Source organism: Schistocerca serialis, chromosome 1, assembly GCF_023864345.2.
Source record: "Schistocerca serialis cubense isolate TAMUIC-IGC-003099 chromosome 1, iqSchSeri2.2, whole genome shotgun sequence".
Lineage (NCBI taxonomy): Eukaryota > Metazoa > Arthropoda > Insecta > Orthoptera > Acrididae > Schistocerca > Schistocerca serialis.
This window is the reverse complement of record NC_064638.1, coordinates 760,658,528-760,676,065: the sequence shown is the minus strand read 5'-3', so window position 1 is coordinate 760,676,065 and position 17,538 is coordinate 760,658,528. Positions and strand designations below refer to the sequence as shown.

The 17,538-nt window shown below is 38.5% G+C and overlaps 1 protein-coding gene across 8 annotated transcripts in view; it reads right to left on the bottom strand.

The window, feature by feature from the left end:
- LOC126482314 (cation-independent mannose-6-phosphate receptor) overlaps positions 1-17,538 on the bottom strand; it is a 768,212-nt gene that overhangs the window by 673,697 nt on the left and 76,977 nt on the right. For all 8 annotated transcript variants that reach the window (XM_050106419.1, XM_050106409.1, XM_050106382.1 and 5 more), the window contains exon 6: positions 8,210-8,366. In XM_050106419.1, coding sequence (XP_049962376.1) covers positions 8,210-8,366 — 157 coding nt within the window. The remainder of the gene's footprint in view (positions 1-8,209; positions 8,367-17,538) is intronic.

Below are 17,538 nucleotides of genomic sequence, written 5' to 3'. Positions count from 1 at the left end.
TGGAGTTTCATTTTATGGCCTATGGCATACAAGTTATACAATGCCGCACTCATTTTCTTGCCAGTGTAGGTGCAGAAATTTCTTGTTTGTGTTGTCAGTTCTTTGTGGACTCTAGTACTTAGTGGAACGGTTATAAGAGTATTTTTGGTGCGATAGTCACCTCCGGCCGAACAGTTTGTGGCATTTTTTCTTTCTTAATGTTGGGCAATCTTCCCCAATATTCAAGCGCACTTGGTCCTGAACAGCATCCAGACTGGGCACCCAGAATTTTTGTGTGTAGCAAGTTGCGCCACCTTCAGTCAGGTTGTTTGCAATGTTGTTGTTTAGCAGTTGTGTAGTAGAGCACTCTATATTTTGTATCAGGGTGTCTACGTGGACAAGGAAAAAAAATCCCCGGATTTTTCTCGGATTTCCCAGTTAAAAACATAATTTATCTCGGATAAAATTATGTATAAAGCGGGTGAAAATACATCCGTGTTAAGCAACAGTATACTTTCCCTCGGAGCTGTAAAACCTTTCAGTCCTTTGAATAGTGAGATGTCCCAGCGCTTTAGGAAACAGGAAAAATAATGCGTTTGGAAAGATAATTGATGCGAGGCACTATGGACAGAGCTTTACTTTCATATTGCGAAAGTATATACACAAATTCCACAAGTTACAGCATGGTAGCTACCGAAGGTCTAAAATGGAGATTGCGTTGAGTGATGCACTTTTGTCAGCCAGTCTTAGCTCACGTCACATGATCTCGCCAGCGAATGACGGCAGTTATTCAGAGCTCGTGATCTCGCTAGCGAATGATGGCAATTATTCAGAGCACGGGGCCTACGAGAAAGACAGGCCGCGGCGCGTACGTTACGAAGATAGGCCGAGCTCGCTCATCTCAGCAAAGTGTGTTTCTACACCGGCTAACTCATAACTAAATGTGTATGCACGAACGAGAATTGCATTGTCTATTGGAATGCACTATTATTAGTCCTACAATAATAGGAAGTCTATAGGCCTAGTAACAGGCTCTAATTTGGCAATTAAAATCATGCCAAAGTGATTATCAGTTGCTTAAGGCACCACATCTTCCATGAAAGGAGAACTGTTCCGAAGAAGAGACTAAATGCTATAAATGAGCGGTTATACCATTTCTATCAAGAATTGATTTTAAATTTTGTTGTACGAACAGTAATCAGTAAGAGTTCATAATAACGGATTCCAGTACAAGATGCAATTCTCATTAGTATGCAACACACCTGGTTGCGAGTTAACAGATTTAGAAACGCATTTTACCCACTACATTAAGGGAACGAGCGAGCTCAGGCTGTCCTTCGTGACATACACGCCGTGGCCTGTCTTTCTCATGGGCCTTGTTCAGTGCTTATGCACTATGGACAGGGCTTATTTTCATATTGCGAAAGTATATACACAAATTCCACAAGTTACAGCATGGTAGCTACCGAAGGTCTAAAATAGAGATTGCATGTTATGTACTCAACCACTAGCAGCATCATTGTTAAGTAGCACGTCCATACAAACACAAAAGGTTAATGGGTTAAAGTAATGTAAGTACACAATATCTTCACAAAAAGCATTAACAATGTTTTGCTGTTTTTTCTCGGAGGGCATGGTCAGGCAGGATCCTAAGAATGCTTCGGAAACTAAACTGCTGTATTTGATGTATTTCATACATATACTTTCGTATTATGCAAACATGCAGTTCAAATGCCGATGCAAATCAAAGATCTTTCCAAAACGCATTGTTTTTTGCTGGATTTCATTTCCTAAAGTGCTCGGAAGTATAAAACCCCTAACCTTTCCATAAACTGTTTTGCAATAACACAATTTATTTAGTTTTTATTTTGTGATCATGGCTGCAGCGATTTAGGAGAACCTTTACATAGTGAAGTTTGTACTTAGCTGTGGTAGGGGCCATGTTTTATCGAAGAGTGATGCAACAGCTTTTACATTGTTTTCATTGGAAACTCCGAATATACTGTACAACATTTAACCACCCACTGACATAAGGCTGCGAGCACTCACAGCAAGGTCTAGGGATCTTTGAGAGCATTCTGTGTTCTGCCTGACTGGGCAGCAATCGATCACACGAAAGACAAGTCATCGCTTTCAGCAGCTAACATTGTTACATGCCTGCTCAAAATCCCAACACCGTGAAACGCCTTAATAATACAGCCGCTGTTAGCGTGATTAAATACAAGTAAAACAATTGCTGTTTATATATCCAATGCCAAAAAATATAACTTGGTAGTATATGTAAAGAGAGAAAGAAAAAAAACATCGAGACAGTATTACAGGAAAATAATAACTGGTAGACAAGTGGTAAACAAAAACATTATGTAAGTTGGTCAATAATTAAAGAAGAAAAGTCTGGAGCAAGAGTCTTGAAATACAAGTTTATTGAGCAGAGTAGCATGTTCCTCAGATGATCATAGACTACCATGTAGCTAGCATGTTTCAGGTTGTTTTTGTGCTCTATCTTTGCAATAAACATTTGCAAATACAGAAGCAGTTACTAGAGTGCACTCCGCAACATCTAAGTTCTACAGCCATCGGATCACGCAAAAGTTCAAGGGCAAACGTTCCGATTCCATGGTCCAAATATACAGAACTACTCCAGAATGGAAATCCTTAAATAGGTTTTACAAGGCATGTACAAACGGAATTATCATCCAGCGTGTTTCCTTTACTGCGGACTTGATTAGCAGAAAAATATGGAGAGAGGGCTTGCAAATACGTCAAACAACAGCAAGAAAATATAACATGAAGACAACAATAACAGCTGAACAGCATTTATTACGTTTCTAGTTACGGAGGGATACAAAAAAAGCGACATTATCGATATACTGGATGTCAAGTAAAACCATATTTTAAAATTAAGTGGGTAAATAATTCCTCTAGAAGTAAATCAGCATGTACGCTGGTACAGAATCTAGACTTTTAATTAAAATTGATAAGGAATAAACTAGAACGAAAAGGTGGCAAAGCCTTCAGAACTTTGGTCAATGAGCACGGTGGCCTTAATATCTTTCGTCTTTATAATTGAGATGGTGTACTGTACATGTAAAATTAGCTAGAAACTTGCAACAGATTACTGGAGTAAGACTGGTTAATACGTCTTGTCATTCATGGTTTCTTAAAGGGTCAACAAACGCAGCGCTACTAATAATATCATAATTAACGCTGATCGTTGCTTGGCAGAGACAGTGCTGTCACACTTGCCTCGCTCGCTTTTTAGATCTCACAGTCTATGAGTAGTCAGTGTGCTCGGCTCACCTGTTGAATTCAGTTCTGCGCACGTGCAGGGCAAAGTTTTATAAACTGACAAGGTAGGCTCATTATGTCATATTTCATTATGCGTAATAACGAGGTGTAGCCTTATTTACATCCATCGTTCCTCTTTCTCCAATAAAGGTTGCCCACCAACAGTCACTACGACTGCGCCATGTCGATTTTTGCTAAACTCTCATTCAGAACATCATCTATCATACGCATTCTATTATTTGGTTCTTGTTGATCATTATCAAAGAAAGCAGCAGTGTAAGTAATAACAAATAGCAGTCTCTTGCAATTGTTTCGCTAATGAGACGATTCCTCTCTTTTTTTTAAATTGTGAGCGGCGGTAGTGTGCACAAAGGCGAGCCATGCCGCAAGCAGCGACAGGTTGTAAACACACATTATCAGAATGCGACAAAGAATACATGACACAGTACAGTAATGCATTTCCAGCTTAGAGTGACGAAAACACCTATAACAAAGAAAACGGCGCTTATCAGATCAAAGAAAAATAAGCAATCAGTTCAAACCACACGAAGCACATGAAAAAGGAAGGGTACCCGTATAAATACGGACGGAGCGCCTGACGCATAGCAATGGCTATCTGGTAAAGCTTAACTGCTAAGTTTACGACACGAACCAAACTACTGTAGCTGTATCGTCATTCATTCGACCTAAATTGTGTCTCATATTACAATGGACCAACTTTGTTTCGATTTGGAGGTGCGACCTAAAACTTTACTCTCCCCTTGAATTTCGAGTCTCAAATTTCAGGTGCGGATTAGATTCGGGAAAATTTTTTTTCCTTGATTTCGAGTCTCATTTTTCAGGTGCGGCTTAGATTCGAGTGCGGCTTAGATTCGTGTAAATACAGTAATACTTTGGTTCAGTAACTTCATGGGCCTTTCGCTTATCTTTTGAAAGTTATTACACAATTTTTGTGTGCTTTTGTTATTCTTGTGTATCAGATGTCACGGGTCCTACACCCCATGCTCAGTAATCTTGTTCATTGCAACCTGCATTGTTATTCACTTGTTCATGTCATGTCTGAGGTACTTTGCAGGTATAACATTTGGTTCTGTTCAATACTTGTAGGATGCAAAGTTGTGTTAAAGTGATTAACCACATGTTGATCACTTCTCAGGCACACATTTACATACTAGCTGAATGTACTGTTGTTTTGTTTCAGTTGTTTGGATGGCTATGTTGTGCCTCCTGCCTTATGTGTGGCACTTCTTTGAGATTGTTGCAACACATCTTTTTTATTGGGTAAGGATGTAGTGTATGCAGGACTGCTTCCTGCTTATTTCGGCCACCACAATTACATGCATGTTGTACAGTCAAGCTACCAGCAGCTGCCACGGTATTCGAGGGCAATACCTTATCACTAACTTGTCATGCAAGTCAAACTAGTGTTGCCAGACATCCAATATTTTCCAGGACATCCTGTATAATTTTAAATGTCCCATCAAGACAGGCACTGTCCCATATTTCAAACTTGTTCAATTATTATTGTGAAATCTTTCGCACTAAATCTGGCAGCACATATTATCTATGCATACATCACAAGAGGATACAACTAGCTCGGCTACCAGTCTATGATAATGCCGGGGTGGGTGATAGAGAGGAGGGCCACATTCAGCAATCTCTTGCATGGTGCCACACATCTGTTTCCCTCTGTCTGTCTGTCTGTTTTACATTCTTCTACTTGTTTATTATCATCAAACTTTCTTTCCACAATTTTGTGTTTAACATCTTCGTTTGTTTGCTAATTCATTTAAAAGCCATGTCAACATGTGTTAACAATACTGGAAGGATGTTTTAATTCCATTCTTGATTGTTATTCTAGTTTAAAACTTCATTCATAGTTTTGCGAGAACTGAGTGTCGAACGAGTTACGCTTGTGAATTATTTCTAAAACTAAAGACAAAATGAGTTATTTAAATGACAGTGACACAGATAATTTGTCTAGAACAGGTGCAATACCTTCTAAGAAAGCCAAAAAGCTTACTAATTATAATTTGAACTGGGAAAATAGTTATTTTTGGTTAGGACAAGCAAAAGAAAATTTGTACAAGGCATACTGTGATTTGTACATTAAACATTTCTCGAGTGCTCGTGGAGGCTTTCCTGATGTAAAACAACATGCATCTACTAAATCTCACAATACTGTCGTTAGCAAAAGAGTATCGAGTACCTTATTTAAACATTTCTCGAAGCCTAAACCACCTGCCTTGGAGGCAGACAAGATTACTGCTATAGAACTCGCATCTGTTTATCATAAGGTAAAGCATTCTCTTAGTTACAATAGTATGGATTCTTCACACAAATTACTGCCATATACCTGCAGTGACTAAAAAATTGCTCAAAGTTTTAGAGTATTGGCCAAAGACTGTGTTAAAAATATTTTAAAGACCATCCAAGGAAAAAAAAAATCCATACTCTTCTATAGCAACAGATGCAAGCAATTAAAAACAGTAGAAAAATGTTTCCAATTTGCTAACACTACTTTGATTAGAGTACTGGGGTTGTAAACCATCTAATAGAATTTGTAGAATGTAATGATGAAAGCGTGTATCAAGTTTCGAAGATAGGATGGATTGTCTTTAAATAAAGTTTCGGTACTCGCGCTGACAACACTAATGTAAACTTCAGCAGAAACCATTACATTTTTACATTTATTTTAGCTGAAAATGATAAAACTGTCAAAAGCTGGTTGCTCCATCCATATTCTCCACAATGCTATAAAATTCAGTACTGATAAACTGGGAGCGCATGCATTAAGTCCGATACTGAAAATATGGAGTCACTTCAGTAGATCTGTGAAACAAAGAGCATACTTGCAACTTCAATTTGAAGCAAATGAGATGCAATGGGAAGAAATAAAACACAAGATTTTTATCTCTTTGTCCTGCTGTCAAAAGAGTATTAAGAATATGGCCTGCGCTAAGACCTCATTTTCTGGACCACAATGAGTGTCCTCATTTATTAATAAACAGAAGCACATTTGAACAAGAAGAAGAAAAGAAAAAAAATCTTTGTTGTATTTGTTGTTTCTGCATAACGTAATGTTTTCGGAAGAAACAACAATCCCAGAGTCTCTGTCAGTTATCGAGACATATGCCGAAATGCACAGGATTCACGAAAAGAATAAAAGACAACTTTTACAGAAGTAAGGCAAGAAAAATAATGGGTGAACTAAGCACTAATGCAAAAGAATCTATTTGGAATGATTTTCTACAGTTATACACCAATTTTGTAGGATATCTGTTACCACAAGATGATTTCTCAGAAAAAAAACATCATTTCCAATACGCTGTTTTTAAACTTTAAATCACCAATAAATTATGAACATTTTCAAGAAATTGTGGAACTTTTAAGGATCAATCAACACAGAATCCTTATTCGAAAAATTTCAAACAATTAAAAGAAGCCTGGACACGGTACTGTCTTTTGATGACAGAAATATGTGTGTGATTGAGAAATGGAAGAAAATCATGGAAGATTTTCCAAGAATGAAATCCCTAACATTTTTCACGTCTTAAGGTTCATCTTTAGCATCCCTACTTCCAACTGCTTTTTTGAAATAGTTTTTTTCACAAATGGCGTTAAAAGGGACTGACGTACAAAATAAATGTACCTCAAATTTGATGAAAAAGTGAATTAATGACTATTTTTAACTATGATTGTAACTGCATTGATTTTTTTAAATATGTAAATTCAAACAAAAGCAAATTAAGTTACATTCATCATTAAATATAATGAAGACCAGTAAATCACAAGAAATAATTTATTTTTCATTTGTCCTGGGTAAAAAAATGAAATGCTGTTTCCCCCCCCCCCCCCCCCCCCCAAGTGAACATTTGCCCCTTAAAGGGAGGCAGCAGAGGAGTCTGCAACACTAGTACACATGGTCACGTGCTCATGTGATACTGTGCATGTATCCTCCTGCAGGTGGCTATTGAGGTCAGCACTCCGCCCCTCAGTGGGCAGTTACATCCCAAGCTCCAAACGATTGACAGACGCTTTGAGTCTGCACAACGAATCACACCTGCCACTGCCCACCAAGATGTCACCACGCCCTCACCGTAAGCCATGTCCAGCATAGCATTTCCACCAGCTCCTCTCAAGGGCTCTACTTTGTAGTATTTGTCTCTTGGGACACCAGTTGACTGCCTACAAGCAACTAGTCTTGTATGAGTGTGTTGTTACCATCTGACAGGCTGCAAGTTCCCAGTCCTGTAGGACCATGTCATCACAGCACTTGCTGCTCATCAGGAGAATGGCTTGAGTTTACAGCCTCATGGGACTGTGTTGTCATTCATCTTCCCTTCCCCTCAAAACATTGGTGTTCTCAAGATGAGGAGACATTGTTCTTGGAAGTTGTATTTCATTTGGTTCTTGTAATAAATATTTGTTATTTCAAAGAATGTATTTCATCACATACAGCCACATCACTTGATAATGGCTATTACACTCATTAGCTGTGTGACAAGTAGCAGTATACATTATACACAGTCCTCTGTTCTTCTGTACACAGGTAAAATGTTGTATGGAATGTCAATATGATTATAGTAGTAATTTTCTTTTAATTTTAGGAGGATAAAATACCTAAGCTAGAGGCACAGTATTTTCAAATGACTCCTTGTGCAAATGAATCTAAATCATGAAAGGTAACTCTTTTTTTTTTAACTGGACCAGTATTTGTAGTTTGATTTATAGGCTTTTTATTTACACGGTATCGATAACGCATTCATATTGTACTTACTGTATTATATTTTCCAGTATTATATCCATGCCATTCAAAGAATGTTGTTAATCTCCACAATGAAGTGCGTATGGCAGAAATTACATATACATTACAAAACTATCCAATTTTACACGGGGAATTGAAATGGAAAGAAATGAATAATAAGGAAGAAAATATTACCTTTAAAATTGCACATCCGTACAGGATTGAGAGATTTGCAGACATTTATGAAAAATGTTGAATTCATTCTTCCGTGGACTTCTGCACGAACTTCCCAATTTCCAATCTCTCTTCTTAAATTACTGAGATCAAATTTGTTTGCTTGATCATCATAAACCTAAAAACATATATGTTAAATATTAACAATAAGCTAACGAATACGTCTCATAAGAAATGTATACTATAATGTAGAATGAGGACAATAGACGCATTCCAGTTATATATATATATGGGGTGGAGTTCTTGGCACCAGAATCTTAAATACCCACAGTAATAAAGAATGAGAGTGGTGAAAATGATCAAAATTTGTACAAAAATAAGTACAACATTTTTCCCTAAAAACACACACACACACACACACACACACACACACACACACACACACACACAGAGAGAGAGAGAGAGAGAGAGAGAGAGAGAGAGAGGTGATTATGTCAGTTCATACAATTTATGATGAAAGTGGAAGTTAAAAGAGACAAAGATTAAAATGCTACAGCAAATTCAAGCGACTTTCTTTCTGAACACCACATTACAAAAGAGAGAGAGAGCTATATATATCTGCTATAATACAAAGTGCAAATGGCTGCAGGCAAAAACAATAGTAGTCCAAAAAGATGCAACAACACTGAGACATTGCACCACAGACATATAGAAAATTATGTTACATTATTGGTTGAGATACACACGCAAAGCAGATGCAACCAGCCCACTGCAACTGCCAGGGATCTTCTTTCTCTAGCTCCACTACATTCACACCACAATATACTAAAACCACTAAGCTCTGAGTTTTATGTTGTGACAGTACTCAAAATTTTAAAAGGCATGGCACACATTTTTTGTCAACAGCTGAAATATACAGAATAGGCTTCCTCCTGAATCTGCTTTAGCCCTGTAAAATTGTCTGTTAAGATGTTGTGTACTGAAATGCTTCTATCACAAACACAACACACAGATGGATCCTCTCGTAAAGACGTGTGCTAGAGAATAATGCCATATACAAAGATGGGTCACTGTTACTTCATCCTCCTGTGTGACAGAAGAAATCACACCACTGCCAAGCAGTCATGTTAACCAAACACAGCTTATTGCCCATCAGTTCGCTCTACCTATCAGCAGCCCACCAAATTCTGCCTCAGCACATCCCATAGTAAACAGCACATTGTACTGTAACATGTTTCTGACAAAATGCCTTGGCTGCTCTCTTTACCTGAATCTGAATGTACCTTGATACAAAGCTAACTGGCACAATCTTTTTCTGTTTCTGTGGTAGAAGAATGCTAATTATTTCAATATTTTCTCTGCAAAATATACTAATAAATTGTTTGGAGAGCACTAATTAAATTAAAGTGAATAAGAAAATTTTTCCTTTACTATGTTTCACTTCCTCCAGTGTTCCAGGACTGCATATAGCACTGCCCTTCACACCTAGTAATGTTTAGGCAGGTGAATCAGTAAGGCAAGGTCAGGGAGAACCAAAGAGCAGTCAAACGTGTCCACTCACACTAACCCATCTATACATATCGTAACATATTTGCAGTCCTTATCTAAAATTAAAATGAAGACTCAAAAACTACACAATCCAGTTTTATTAATACATCTAAAATTATTCTGAGGCTCTCAATGAACATGAAACATTATTATTTGCCACACATACTGCTAGAAGTTAGTTCTTTGCATCGATCTCACAGATGTCCTAGTTTGCAAGTTAAGATTAAAAATGTCCTTCCATTGGGAGGATGGGTGAACAGTGGTGACATACGCATGTGACTGGAATATTGTAAATTTTGTAAGTCTTTTGTACCATGACGAGTTGCTACTTTATGCAAAGTGGTGGCTCCCGGACTGGTAATGGGAATTGTCTTAAAAGGGCCTATGGTTGGCCTCCATGCCACATGATGGGCTCTACGGAGTTTCTTGTGATACAAAAGCTTTATAAACATAAAATTTCAACTATAATCAAACCCAACCATACAAAGGCTTTATAAATCTGGAGTAGGTGAGGTTCGACTGCTCCACATACTCACTCATTCCTCTTGCCTCTTATTTGAGTTTTGACAGCCATTATGCTTACTGGGATGTGAAAGAAAATCATAGAATTGTTTGGTTATCCGAAAGTACACAAAACTGCATGGATGTCTTTGTTATGGACTTTGTTATACACTGTTGTCCATTATAATTACAACACCAGGGCAGATAATAAATAATGACATTTTACTTATGGTGCATATAAAATATAGTAGGAATGATACACAACCAAATTTGTAGGTGATTTGGGGGTACAAAAGATGCAAAATTTAGTACACAGAGCTGCCATCTCTGGCGGCAATAACAGATATAACTTGGCTGCGCACTGAGTCAAACTGTAATTGGATTATGGATATGAATACAAGATTAGTGAAATATTGTATTGACATTGGTAACATGCTTTGTTCATTGTGTCAACGTGTGCAGCTTCTAACCCATAGCTGGTGCCACAAACCTCTCTGTTTCGAACATTTTTATGTTGTGGTTCACAAATGCAGTGTGAATGAATGAAAAGAGTTAGTGTGTTGTCAAAGTAGTAATGCTGCACAATTTAATAATTAACATCACTATTATACATTATTTTCTTTGGATTTTAAGGTCGGCACTGTTAAAGTGAAGTACCCTTCAATATGATTAAATGGTAAATCAAAAATCAAACTTCATTTCATAACCATTCTTCAGTTACTTAGGTTCATTAATTATTATTTTGAGGCAGAATATCAATATGAGAATACTGTTAAAATAATACTGACTGAATATGCGTGGGAGGCTGATATATTATCACTCATATTATTTACTATTTTCCGTACAGAATAACTTGACTGTCCTTGACCAAGACTTCAAAACACATTGAGCAGAAGTGTCTACCTCCCTCTCCTCTCCCCTCGCTTTCAACTTTCCGTGAATAGGAGAGCTCTGGTTGTCACATGGCCGTACAGTACTTCACACTCGGGCATTACGCCGCTGCAGTCAGGTGGAGGGAGTGATAAATAGCCATTGCACGCAAAAAGTTTAACAGCTGTACTTTCAGAAAGTCATAACAGCATACTATCAGAATTACAGTCCCAATTTTTGTGCAGAATCAACTCCTGGGGCTGACATCTTGCAAGTTTGCTTTTTTCCCTCCTTAAAATATGAGGCTGAGTTGGTGATGTTCCCTTGACAGTGATATTTGTAGCCACAAGATACTATGTTTTTTGCATTTTGCAAAGTGTACAATTCTATTTTTATCAACATTTAAAGCAACATTCTAATCTTTGCACTACTTTGGAACCTTATCTCCATCTGACTGAATATTTTAATAATTTTTCTCCTGTATTTGCTACTCCATTTTTCATACAATTGCCTAAATAATGTGCATGTAGCACATGCATGAATATTTTAAAACAAGAACTAAAATGAGTTTCACTTGGATTTATTGTTCTGAGTCTTAGTTTTGATGTGCTGCTTCTTGTAGTACAGGAAACCTTCATGAAACTGTTGTTAATTAAAAAAATGTGGATAAATGAACTTCTTAATGCAACATGCAAGAGCAAGTTTCCGCTGAGCTAATTGGCAGCTCTGATCGCAATGACACCACCCATTAGAAAGACCAACATCCAAAATTCCCAGTAAAATATTTTGAATTATATGAAACAAATTAGCTGATGAGATAATTAACATTAAAATTTGTGACCAGTTACATTTTCCATTGTAGATTCTCTCTCTTTGGTTATTAGATTCTGACCTTTGCCATTACACTCTTATTGATCTGATTTTTAGGTACAAGATGACATACTCCACTTATTGATTACACAATTGAGATATTTACGTAATTTGCCATAATTTTCAATACAGCACTTGTACTCGAAAATAGTGTATCCCCAACACAGACGTACAAAATGATTTTGTAAACTTACCTGATATGCTAACCCACAACATACTTCATAAACTAAATTACTCTTGATACTTACAGTCCTTTCTAAGTAACAAAATATAACCTGGTCATCTTTCAAATGATTATGTTGTTTCCAAAATAGAAATATGTTCTTATGTCAGTCTCTATATAGCACACCTCACCCCAAAACATCAATTCTAAGGTGAGCTATTGAAGGAGCATCATCTCAGCTGGTATTCTTAATAATGTTTGCCATCAGCTACACCTTTGTGAGATCTTGTGGCTAGTCCGGATTGTGTTAAAGTCAATTCTTCACTTCACAATTGATCTCTACATTGTTGACCTCTGTACTGAAAAGTTACAACTGACTATTACTATGTGGAATCCATACAATTACATAGTTCATACTTTCATGAAAATCTTTTGACTATGTACACACCAACACTCTATGTGATCGAAAGTATCTGGACACCCCCAAAAACATACATTTTTCATATTAGGTGCATTTTGCTGCCACCTACTGCCAGGTACTCCATATCAGCGACCTCAGTGGTCATTAGATATCATGATAGAGCAGAATGGAGCGCTCCGCGGAACTCACGGACTTCAAAAGTGATAAAAGTGATTAGGTGTCACTTGCGTCATAAGTCTGTAAGCGAATTTCCACACTCCTAAATATCCCTAGGTCCACTGTTTCCAATGTGATAGTGAAGTGGAAATGTGAACGGACACGTACAGCACAAAAGCGTACAGGCTGACCTCATCTGTTGCCTGACAGAGACTGCCACCAGTTGAAGAGGGTCGTAATGTGTAACAGGCAGACATCTATCCAGACCATCACACAGCAATTCCAAAGCGCATCAGGTTCCACTGCAAGTAATATGGCAGTTAGGTGGGATGTGAGAAAACTTGGATTTCATGGTTGCGCAGTTGCTCATAAGCCACACTCACACAGGTAAATGCCAAACAACTACTTGCTTCGTGTAAGGAGTGTAAACATTGGACTATTAAACAATGGAAAAATGTTGTATGGAGTGAAAAATCATGGTACACAATGTGGCGATCCGATGGCAGGGTGTGGGTATGGTTCTTGCCCGGTGAACGTCATCTGCAAGTGTGGGTACTGCCAACAGTAAAATTAGGAGGCGGTGGTGTTGTGGTGTGGTCGTGTTTTTCGTGGAGGGAGCTTGGGCCCCTTGTTGTTTGGCATGTGGCACTATCACAGCACAGGCCTATGTTGATGTTTTAATCATCTTCTTGCTTCCCACTGTTGAAGAGCAATTCGGGGATGGCGATCGAGCTCCTGTTCATAATGCACAGCCTGTGGCAGAGTGGTTACATGACAATAACATCCCTGTAATGGACTGGCCTGCACAGAGTCCTGACCTGAATCCTATAGAACACCTTTGGGATGTTTTGGAGCACCGACTTCATGCCAGGCCTCGCTGACTGACATCGATACCTCTCCTCAGTGCAGCATCCATGAAGAATGGCCTGCCATTCCCCAAGAAACTTTCCAGCACCTGATTGAATGTATGCCTACAACAGTGGAAGCTGTCATCAAGCCTCAGAGGGGGCCAACACCATATTCCATTCCGGCATTGCCAATGGAGGAAGCTACGAACTTTTAAGTCATTTTCAGCCAGGTGTCCAGATACTTTTGATCACATAGTGAATGCATAGATTATCTGATGTACTTTTATCAAGTAATGACTGTGTTGATTCCTTTTGAATCAATAGAGTTTGTTTACTTTGGACTGGTATCGTGTTATGCACTTAGTGTTTAATTATCTTGGTGACTATATCAAAACCTCGAGTACGTGCACTATTTACGTAAGCTGCAGCCAGTGCACTGTTTACATAATCTGTAGCCACTGTGTTCTGCTAAAGCTGTAACAAAAAGGACTGTGTTTTCAGGTAGTGATTACGTCGTTAATGTCACATCTGTGTATAGTGAAGTGGAGAGCCGGAAATACCTACTTGCATAAAAAGATGCGATGTGAACCTTTATCTGGTCATCATAATGTTTGTGTTGTTAATCAATGTGAAAAGAGTCACGTTCTCTGGAAACCTGTGTAGTGAACATCATTTGCTCAATTCATGGAAGTCGTGCGGGATTAGCCGAGCGGTCTAAGGTGCTGCAGTCACGGACTGTGCGGCTGGTCCTGGCGGAGGTTCGATTCCTCTCTCAGGCATGGGTATGTGTGTTTGTCCTTAGGATAATTCAGGTTAAGTAGTGTGTAAGCCTAGGGACAGATGACCTTAGCAGTTAAGTCCCATAAGATTTATTTATTTATTTATTTATTTATTTATTTTAAATTCATGGAAACTAATTTGCAGATATTCTACAACACTTTGACAATGGACAATGCAACAAGGCACCGTTCCTTATGATGCCTACCATGTGATGACATCTCGTTGTTTTGTTACGATGAGACAAACTCACACATGTAAGAGGAGCAAACTGGTAGACAGTGAAATTAAGATTAAAAGTGAATGGGAAGTATTAACTAGGAATGACAGTCGCAGTGAACAATAAGAAATATTTCAAATGATAAAAAATGTGCACAGATTGTGAATAGGACAGTTCAAATAATGTGGATGAAAAACAAAATTAAAGATAATACTGCACTGATAAATGAAGATCCAACATTCTAAACATGCTAAGTGCCACTTTTTTCAAAATTGATTTTATCTGCTCTAAAGAAGCTATATGCACGCAAGTATATTATACTAGAAGCGCTTCATCGTCTGATGAAAGTAAGAAGTTGTTAACAGTTACCAACAGATGGCGTACATGTTAGCTCCACAGCCTTCTTCATTCTAAACGTGCTCGATAGTCAGCAGTGAATTACATTACACCAGTTTTACATGAGTACTTAATAGTTGCAATATTGTTGTCATGTATTGTGGGCACATTTCTGCTATGGAGAAACAAAAGCATGCTAGTAATGTCTCAAAACATTGCTTACCTGTGAAAGTTCGACAGCACAATGCACGAGTTAAAGGGGCAGAATATACCACAAGTTCTGGGAATACAATTCCAGCAAAACATGTAAAAAATAGGGAGGTATCCAATTTATACTCTGTATGGTTCCATTCTTTTTGGAACTATGTTGGACTCAATGTGACAGGGGAACAGTGTAGAACATATGCATTTAAGTATTTAATGTAGTGAAACACATGGAATGGAAATGTACCTAGTTTAATAAGAAACTGTTTTTCAATATATCGAAATTAAAGTAGGTACTCTTTCCCATTTCAGTTGAACTGCAAATGTAGCCAATCATACAAGTCCCTGTCAAATGAATTAAGAACAAATTTATTTCATGACTTCTATATGCAAAATGAAACTAAGCAAGGCTAATTTCGAATGGATTTAATGAAAATACTACCACACTCCAGGCAGCGCAGTGATAAATATGCTGAACCGGAGGACAGACGTCATCAATGTAGTGTAGTGAACGTGGTTCCTGATGGAGAATGAGGTCATTCCAGACCCTGCTGTAAAACATTTATGGATGTATTTTGTGTTTCAAAGAGGACGATTGCTACATTAATCAATAAACTGAAGATGGGTCAACTGTCATACCTTGATAACAAAGGTGTAGACTCATTAAAGTCTTCTAAAGAATACCTCGGCTCTGATCTTAATATTAGTTGCTTATACAAAGCATTTACAGTGATATTCCTGGAGACCAAAGTTAATGAAATACAGTAAAGAAAGATATTTCTTAAACACTTTCCAAACCAATCATTTGGAGGACAAAGTCAGATACTTTTAAGACATGTAACTCATTGCACCTTGGGGGAATGGACACTCAATAGAGAACAGAAAAGCTTAGAAAGCACTAGAACTGCACCATAGGAAGAATGATGCAATGTCTTCAACTATGTCTGTAAGAAACATGTGTACATTAACGACCAATCTATTTGTTCCAACACTTACAAACTTTGATATGTCCTACTGTGGCAGCTTTCGTGTTAACAACTTCTGCATTCATGCTCATGACAACAGTCCATGCAAGCCATGACCTGAAATACTGCAGCAAAGTATACGGAAGATATTGCGAATAAGGTTACATTTCAAACTGCACCATCTGCAGCTCGTTCGACAATTAAAACTGGAAGATTATGGCTGGTGGCTTCCATTCTGCATTACGATGCAGCAGCACTCAAGGAAGAATATATTGCATCCCAGCTGATGTTCACAGATGAAAAACCTTCCATTTATCTGGAAAAGACAATCGCCACTTTGTGAGAGTGTGGGGCACTGAAAATTCTCACAAAATTGTGATGCATGAACAAGATTAGCCAAAAATTAACATCTTCTGTGCAATGACACAGATGAAGTCGTATGGATCGTTTTCCTTCTGTGAGAAGACTGGAACAACTATCTCTTGTTTGATATGCTGCACCTGTGGTTATTTCCACAGCTGACCGATTGCTGATAATGAAAATATCATATTACAACAGAACGGTGCCCCCTCATTCGAGCATTGATGTCCGTCACTACCTAAATGGTGAACTTCTGCATGGCTGGATTGGTCGTAGTGGTGAAGATGATGTGCCTCTGATCCCTTGCCCGCCCAGGTCACCTGACCTAACACCTTGTGCCTTTTTCCTTTGATAGTACAGAAAAGCACTGAGCTTCAATACCCCCCACTAACAAGAACACTGGAACAGTTCACAAAATGCATCAATGCTTCTGTGATGACCACTGACAGGATGTCACTACAGAACGTATGGAACGAACTGTACTACCACCTAGACGTGTGTAGTGTGACCAGAGGGGAACTCATATTTCGTTTGTACAGTTCAAAATGCAAACATGGTGAGTTTAGAGTTCTATTTGTGGTGTCACCGCCAGACACCACACTTGCTAGGTGGTAGCCTTTAAATCGGCCGCGGTCCGTCAGTATACGTCGGACCCCCGTGTCGCCACTATCAGTGATTGCAGAACGAGTGCCGCCACACGGCAGGTCTAGAGAGACTTCCTAGCACTCGCCCCAGTTGTACAGCCGACTTTGCTAGCGATGGTTCACTGACAAAATACGCTCTCATTTGCCGAGACAATAGTTAGCATAGCCTTCAGCTACGTCATTTGCTACGACCTAGCAAGGCGCCTTTACCAGTTACTATTGAGATTATGAATAATGTACCCTCAAGAGCGATGTTCACCATTTATGGATTAAAGTTAAGTATTCCAGCAGCTACATACGTTTTTTGCTGAAGTCTAATTTCCTTGACCTGTTCCAGACCTCATGTCAGCCTGCGTGAGCTAAAACGCGTGCCTTTCGGCTTCCTCTAGTAGTACCGGGTTGGCTCTCTTACCAACCCACAACATTTGGCGACGAGGATGGGATTTTGGGATCAGTGCTGTGCTTGC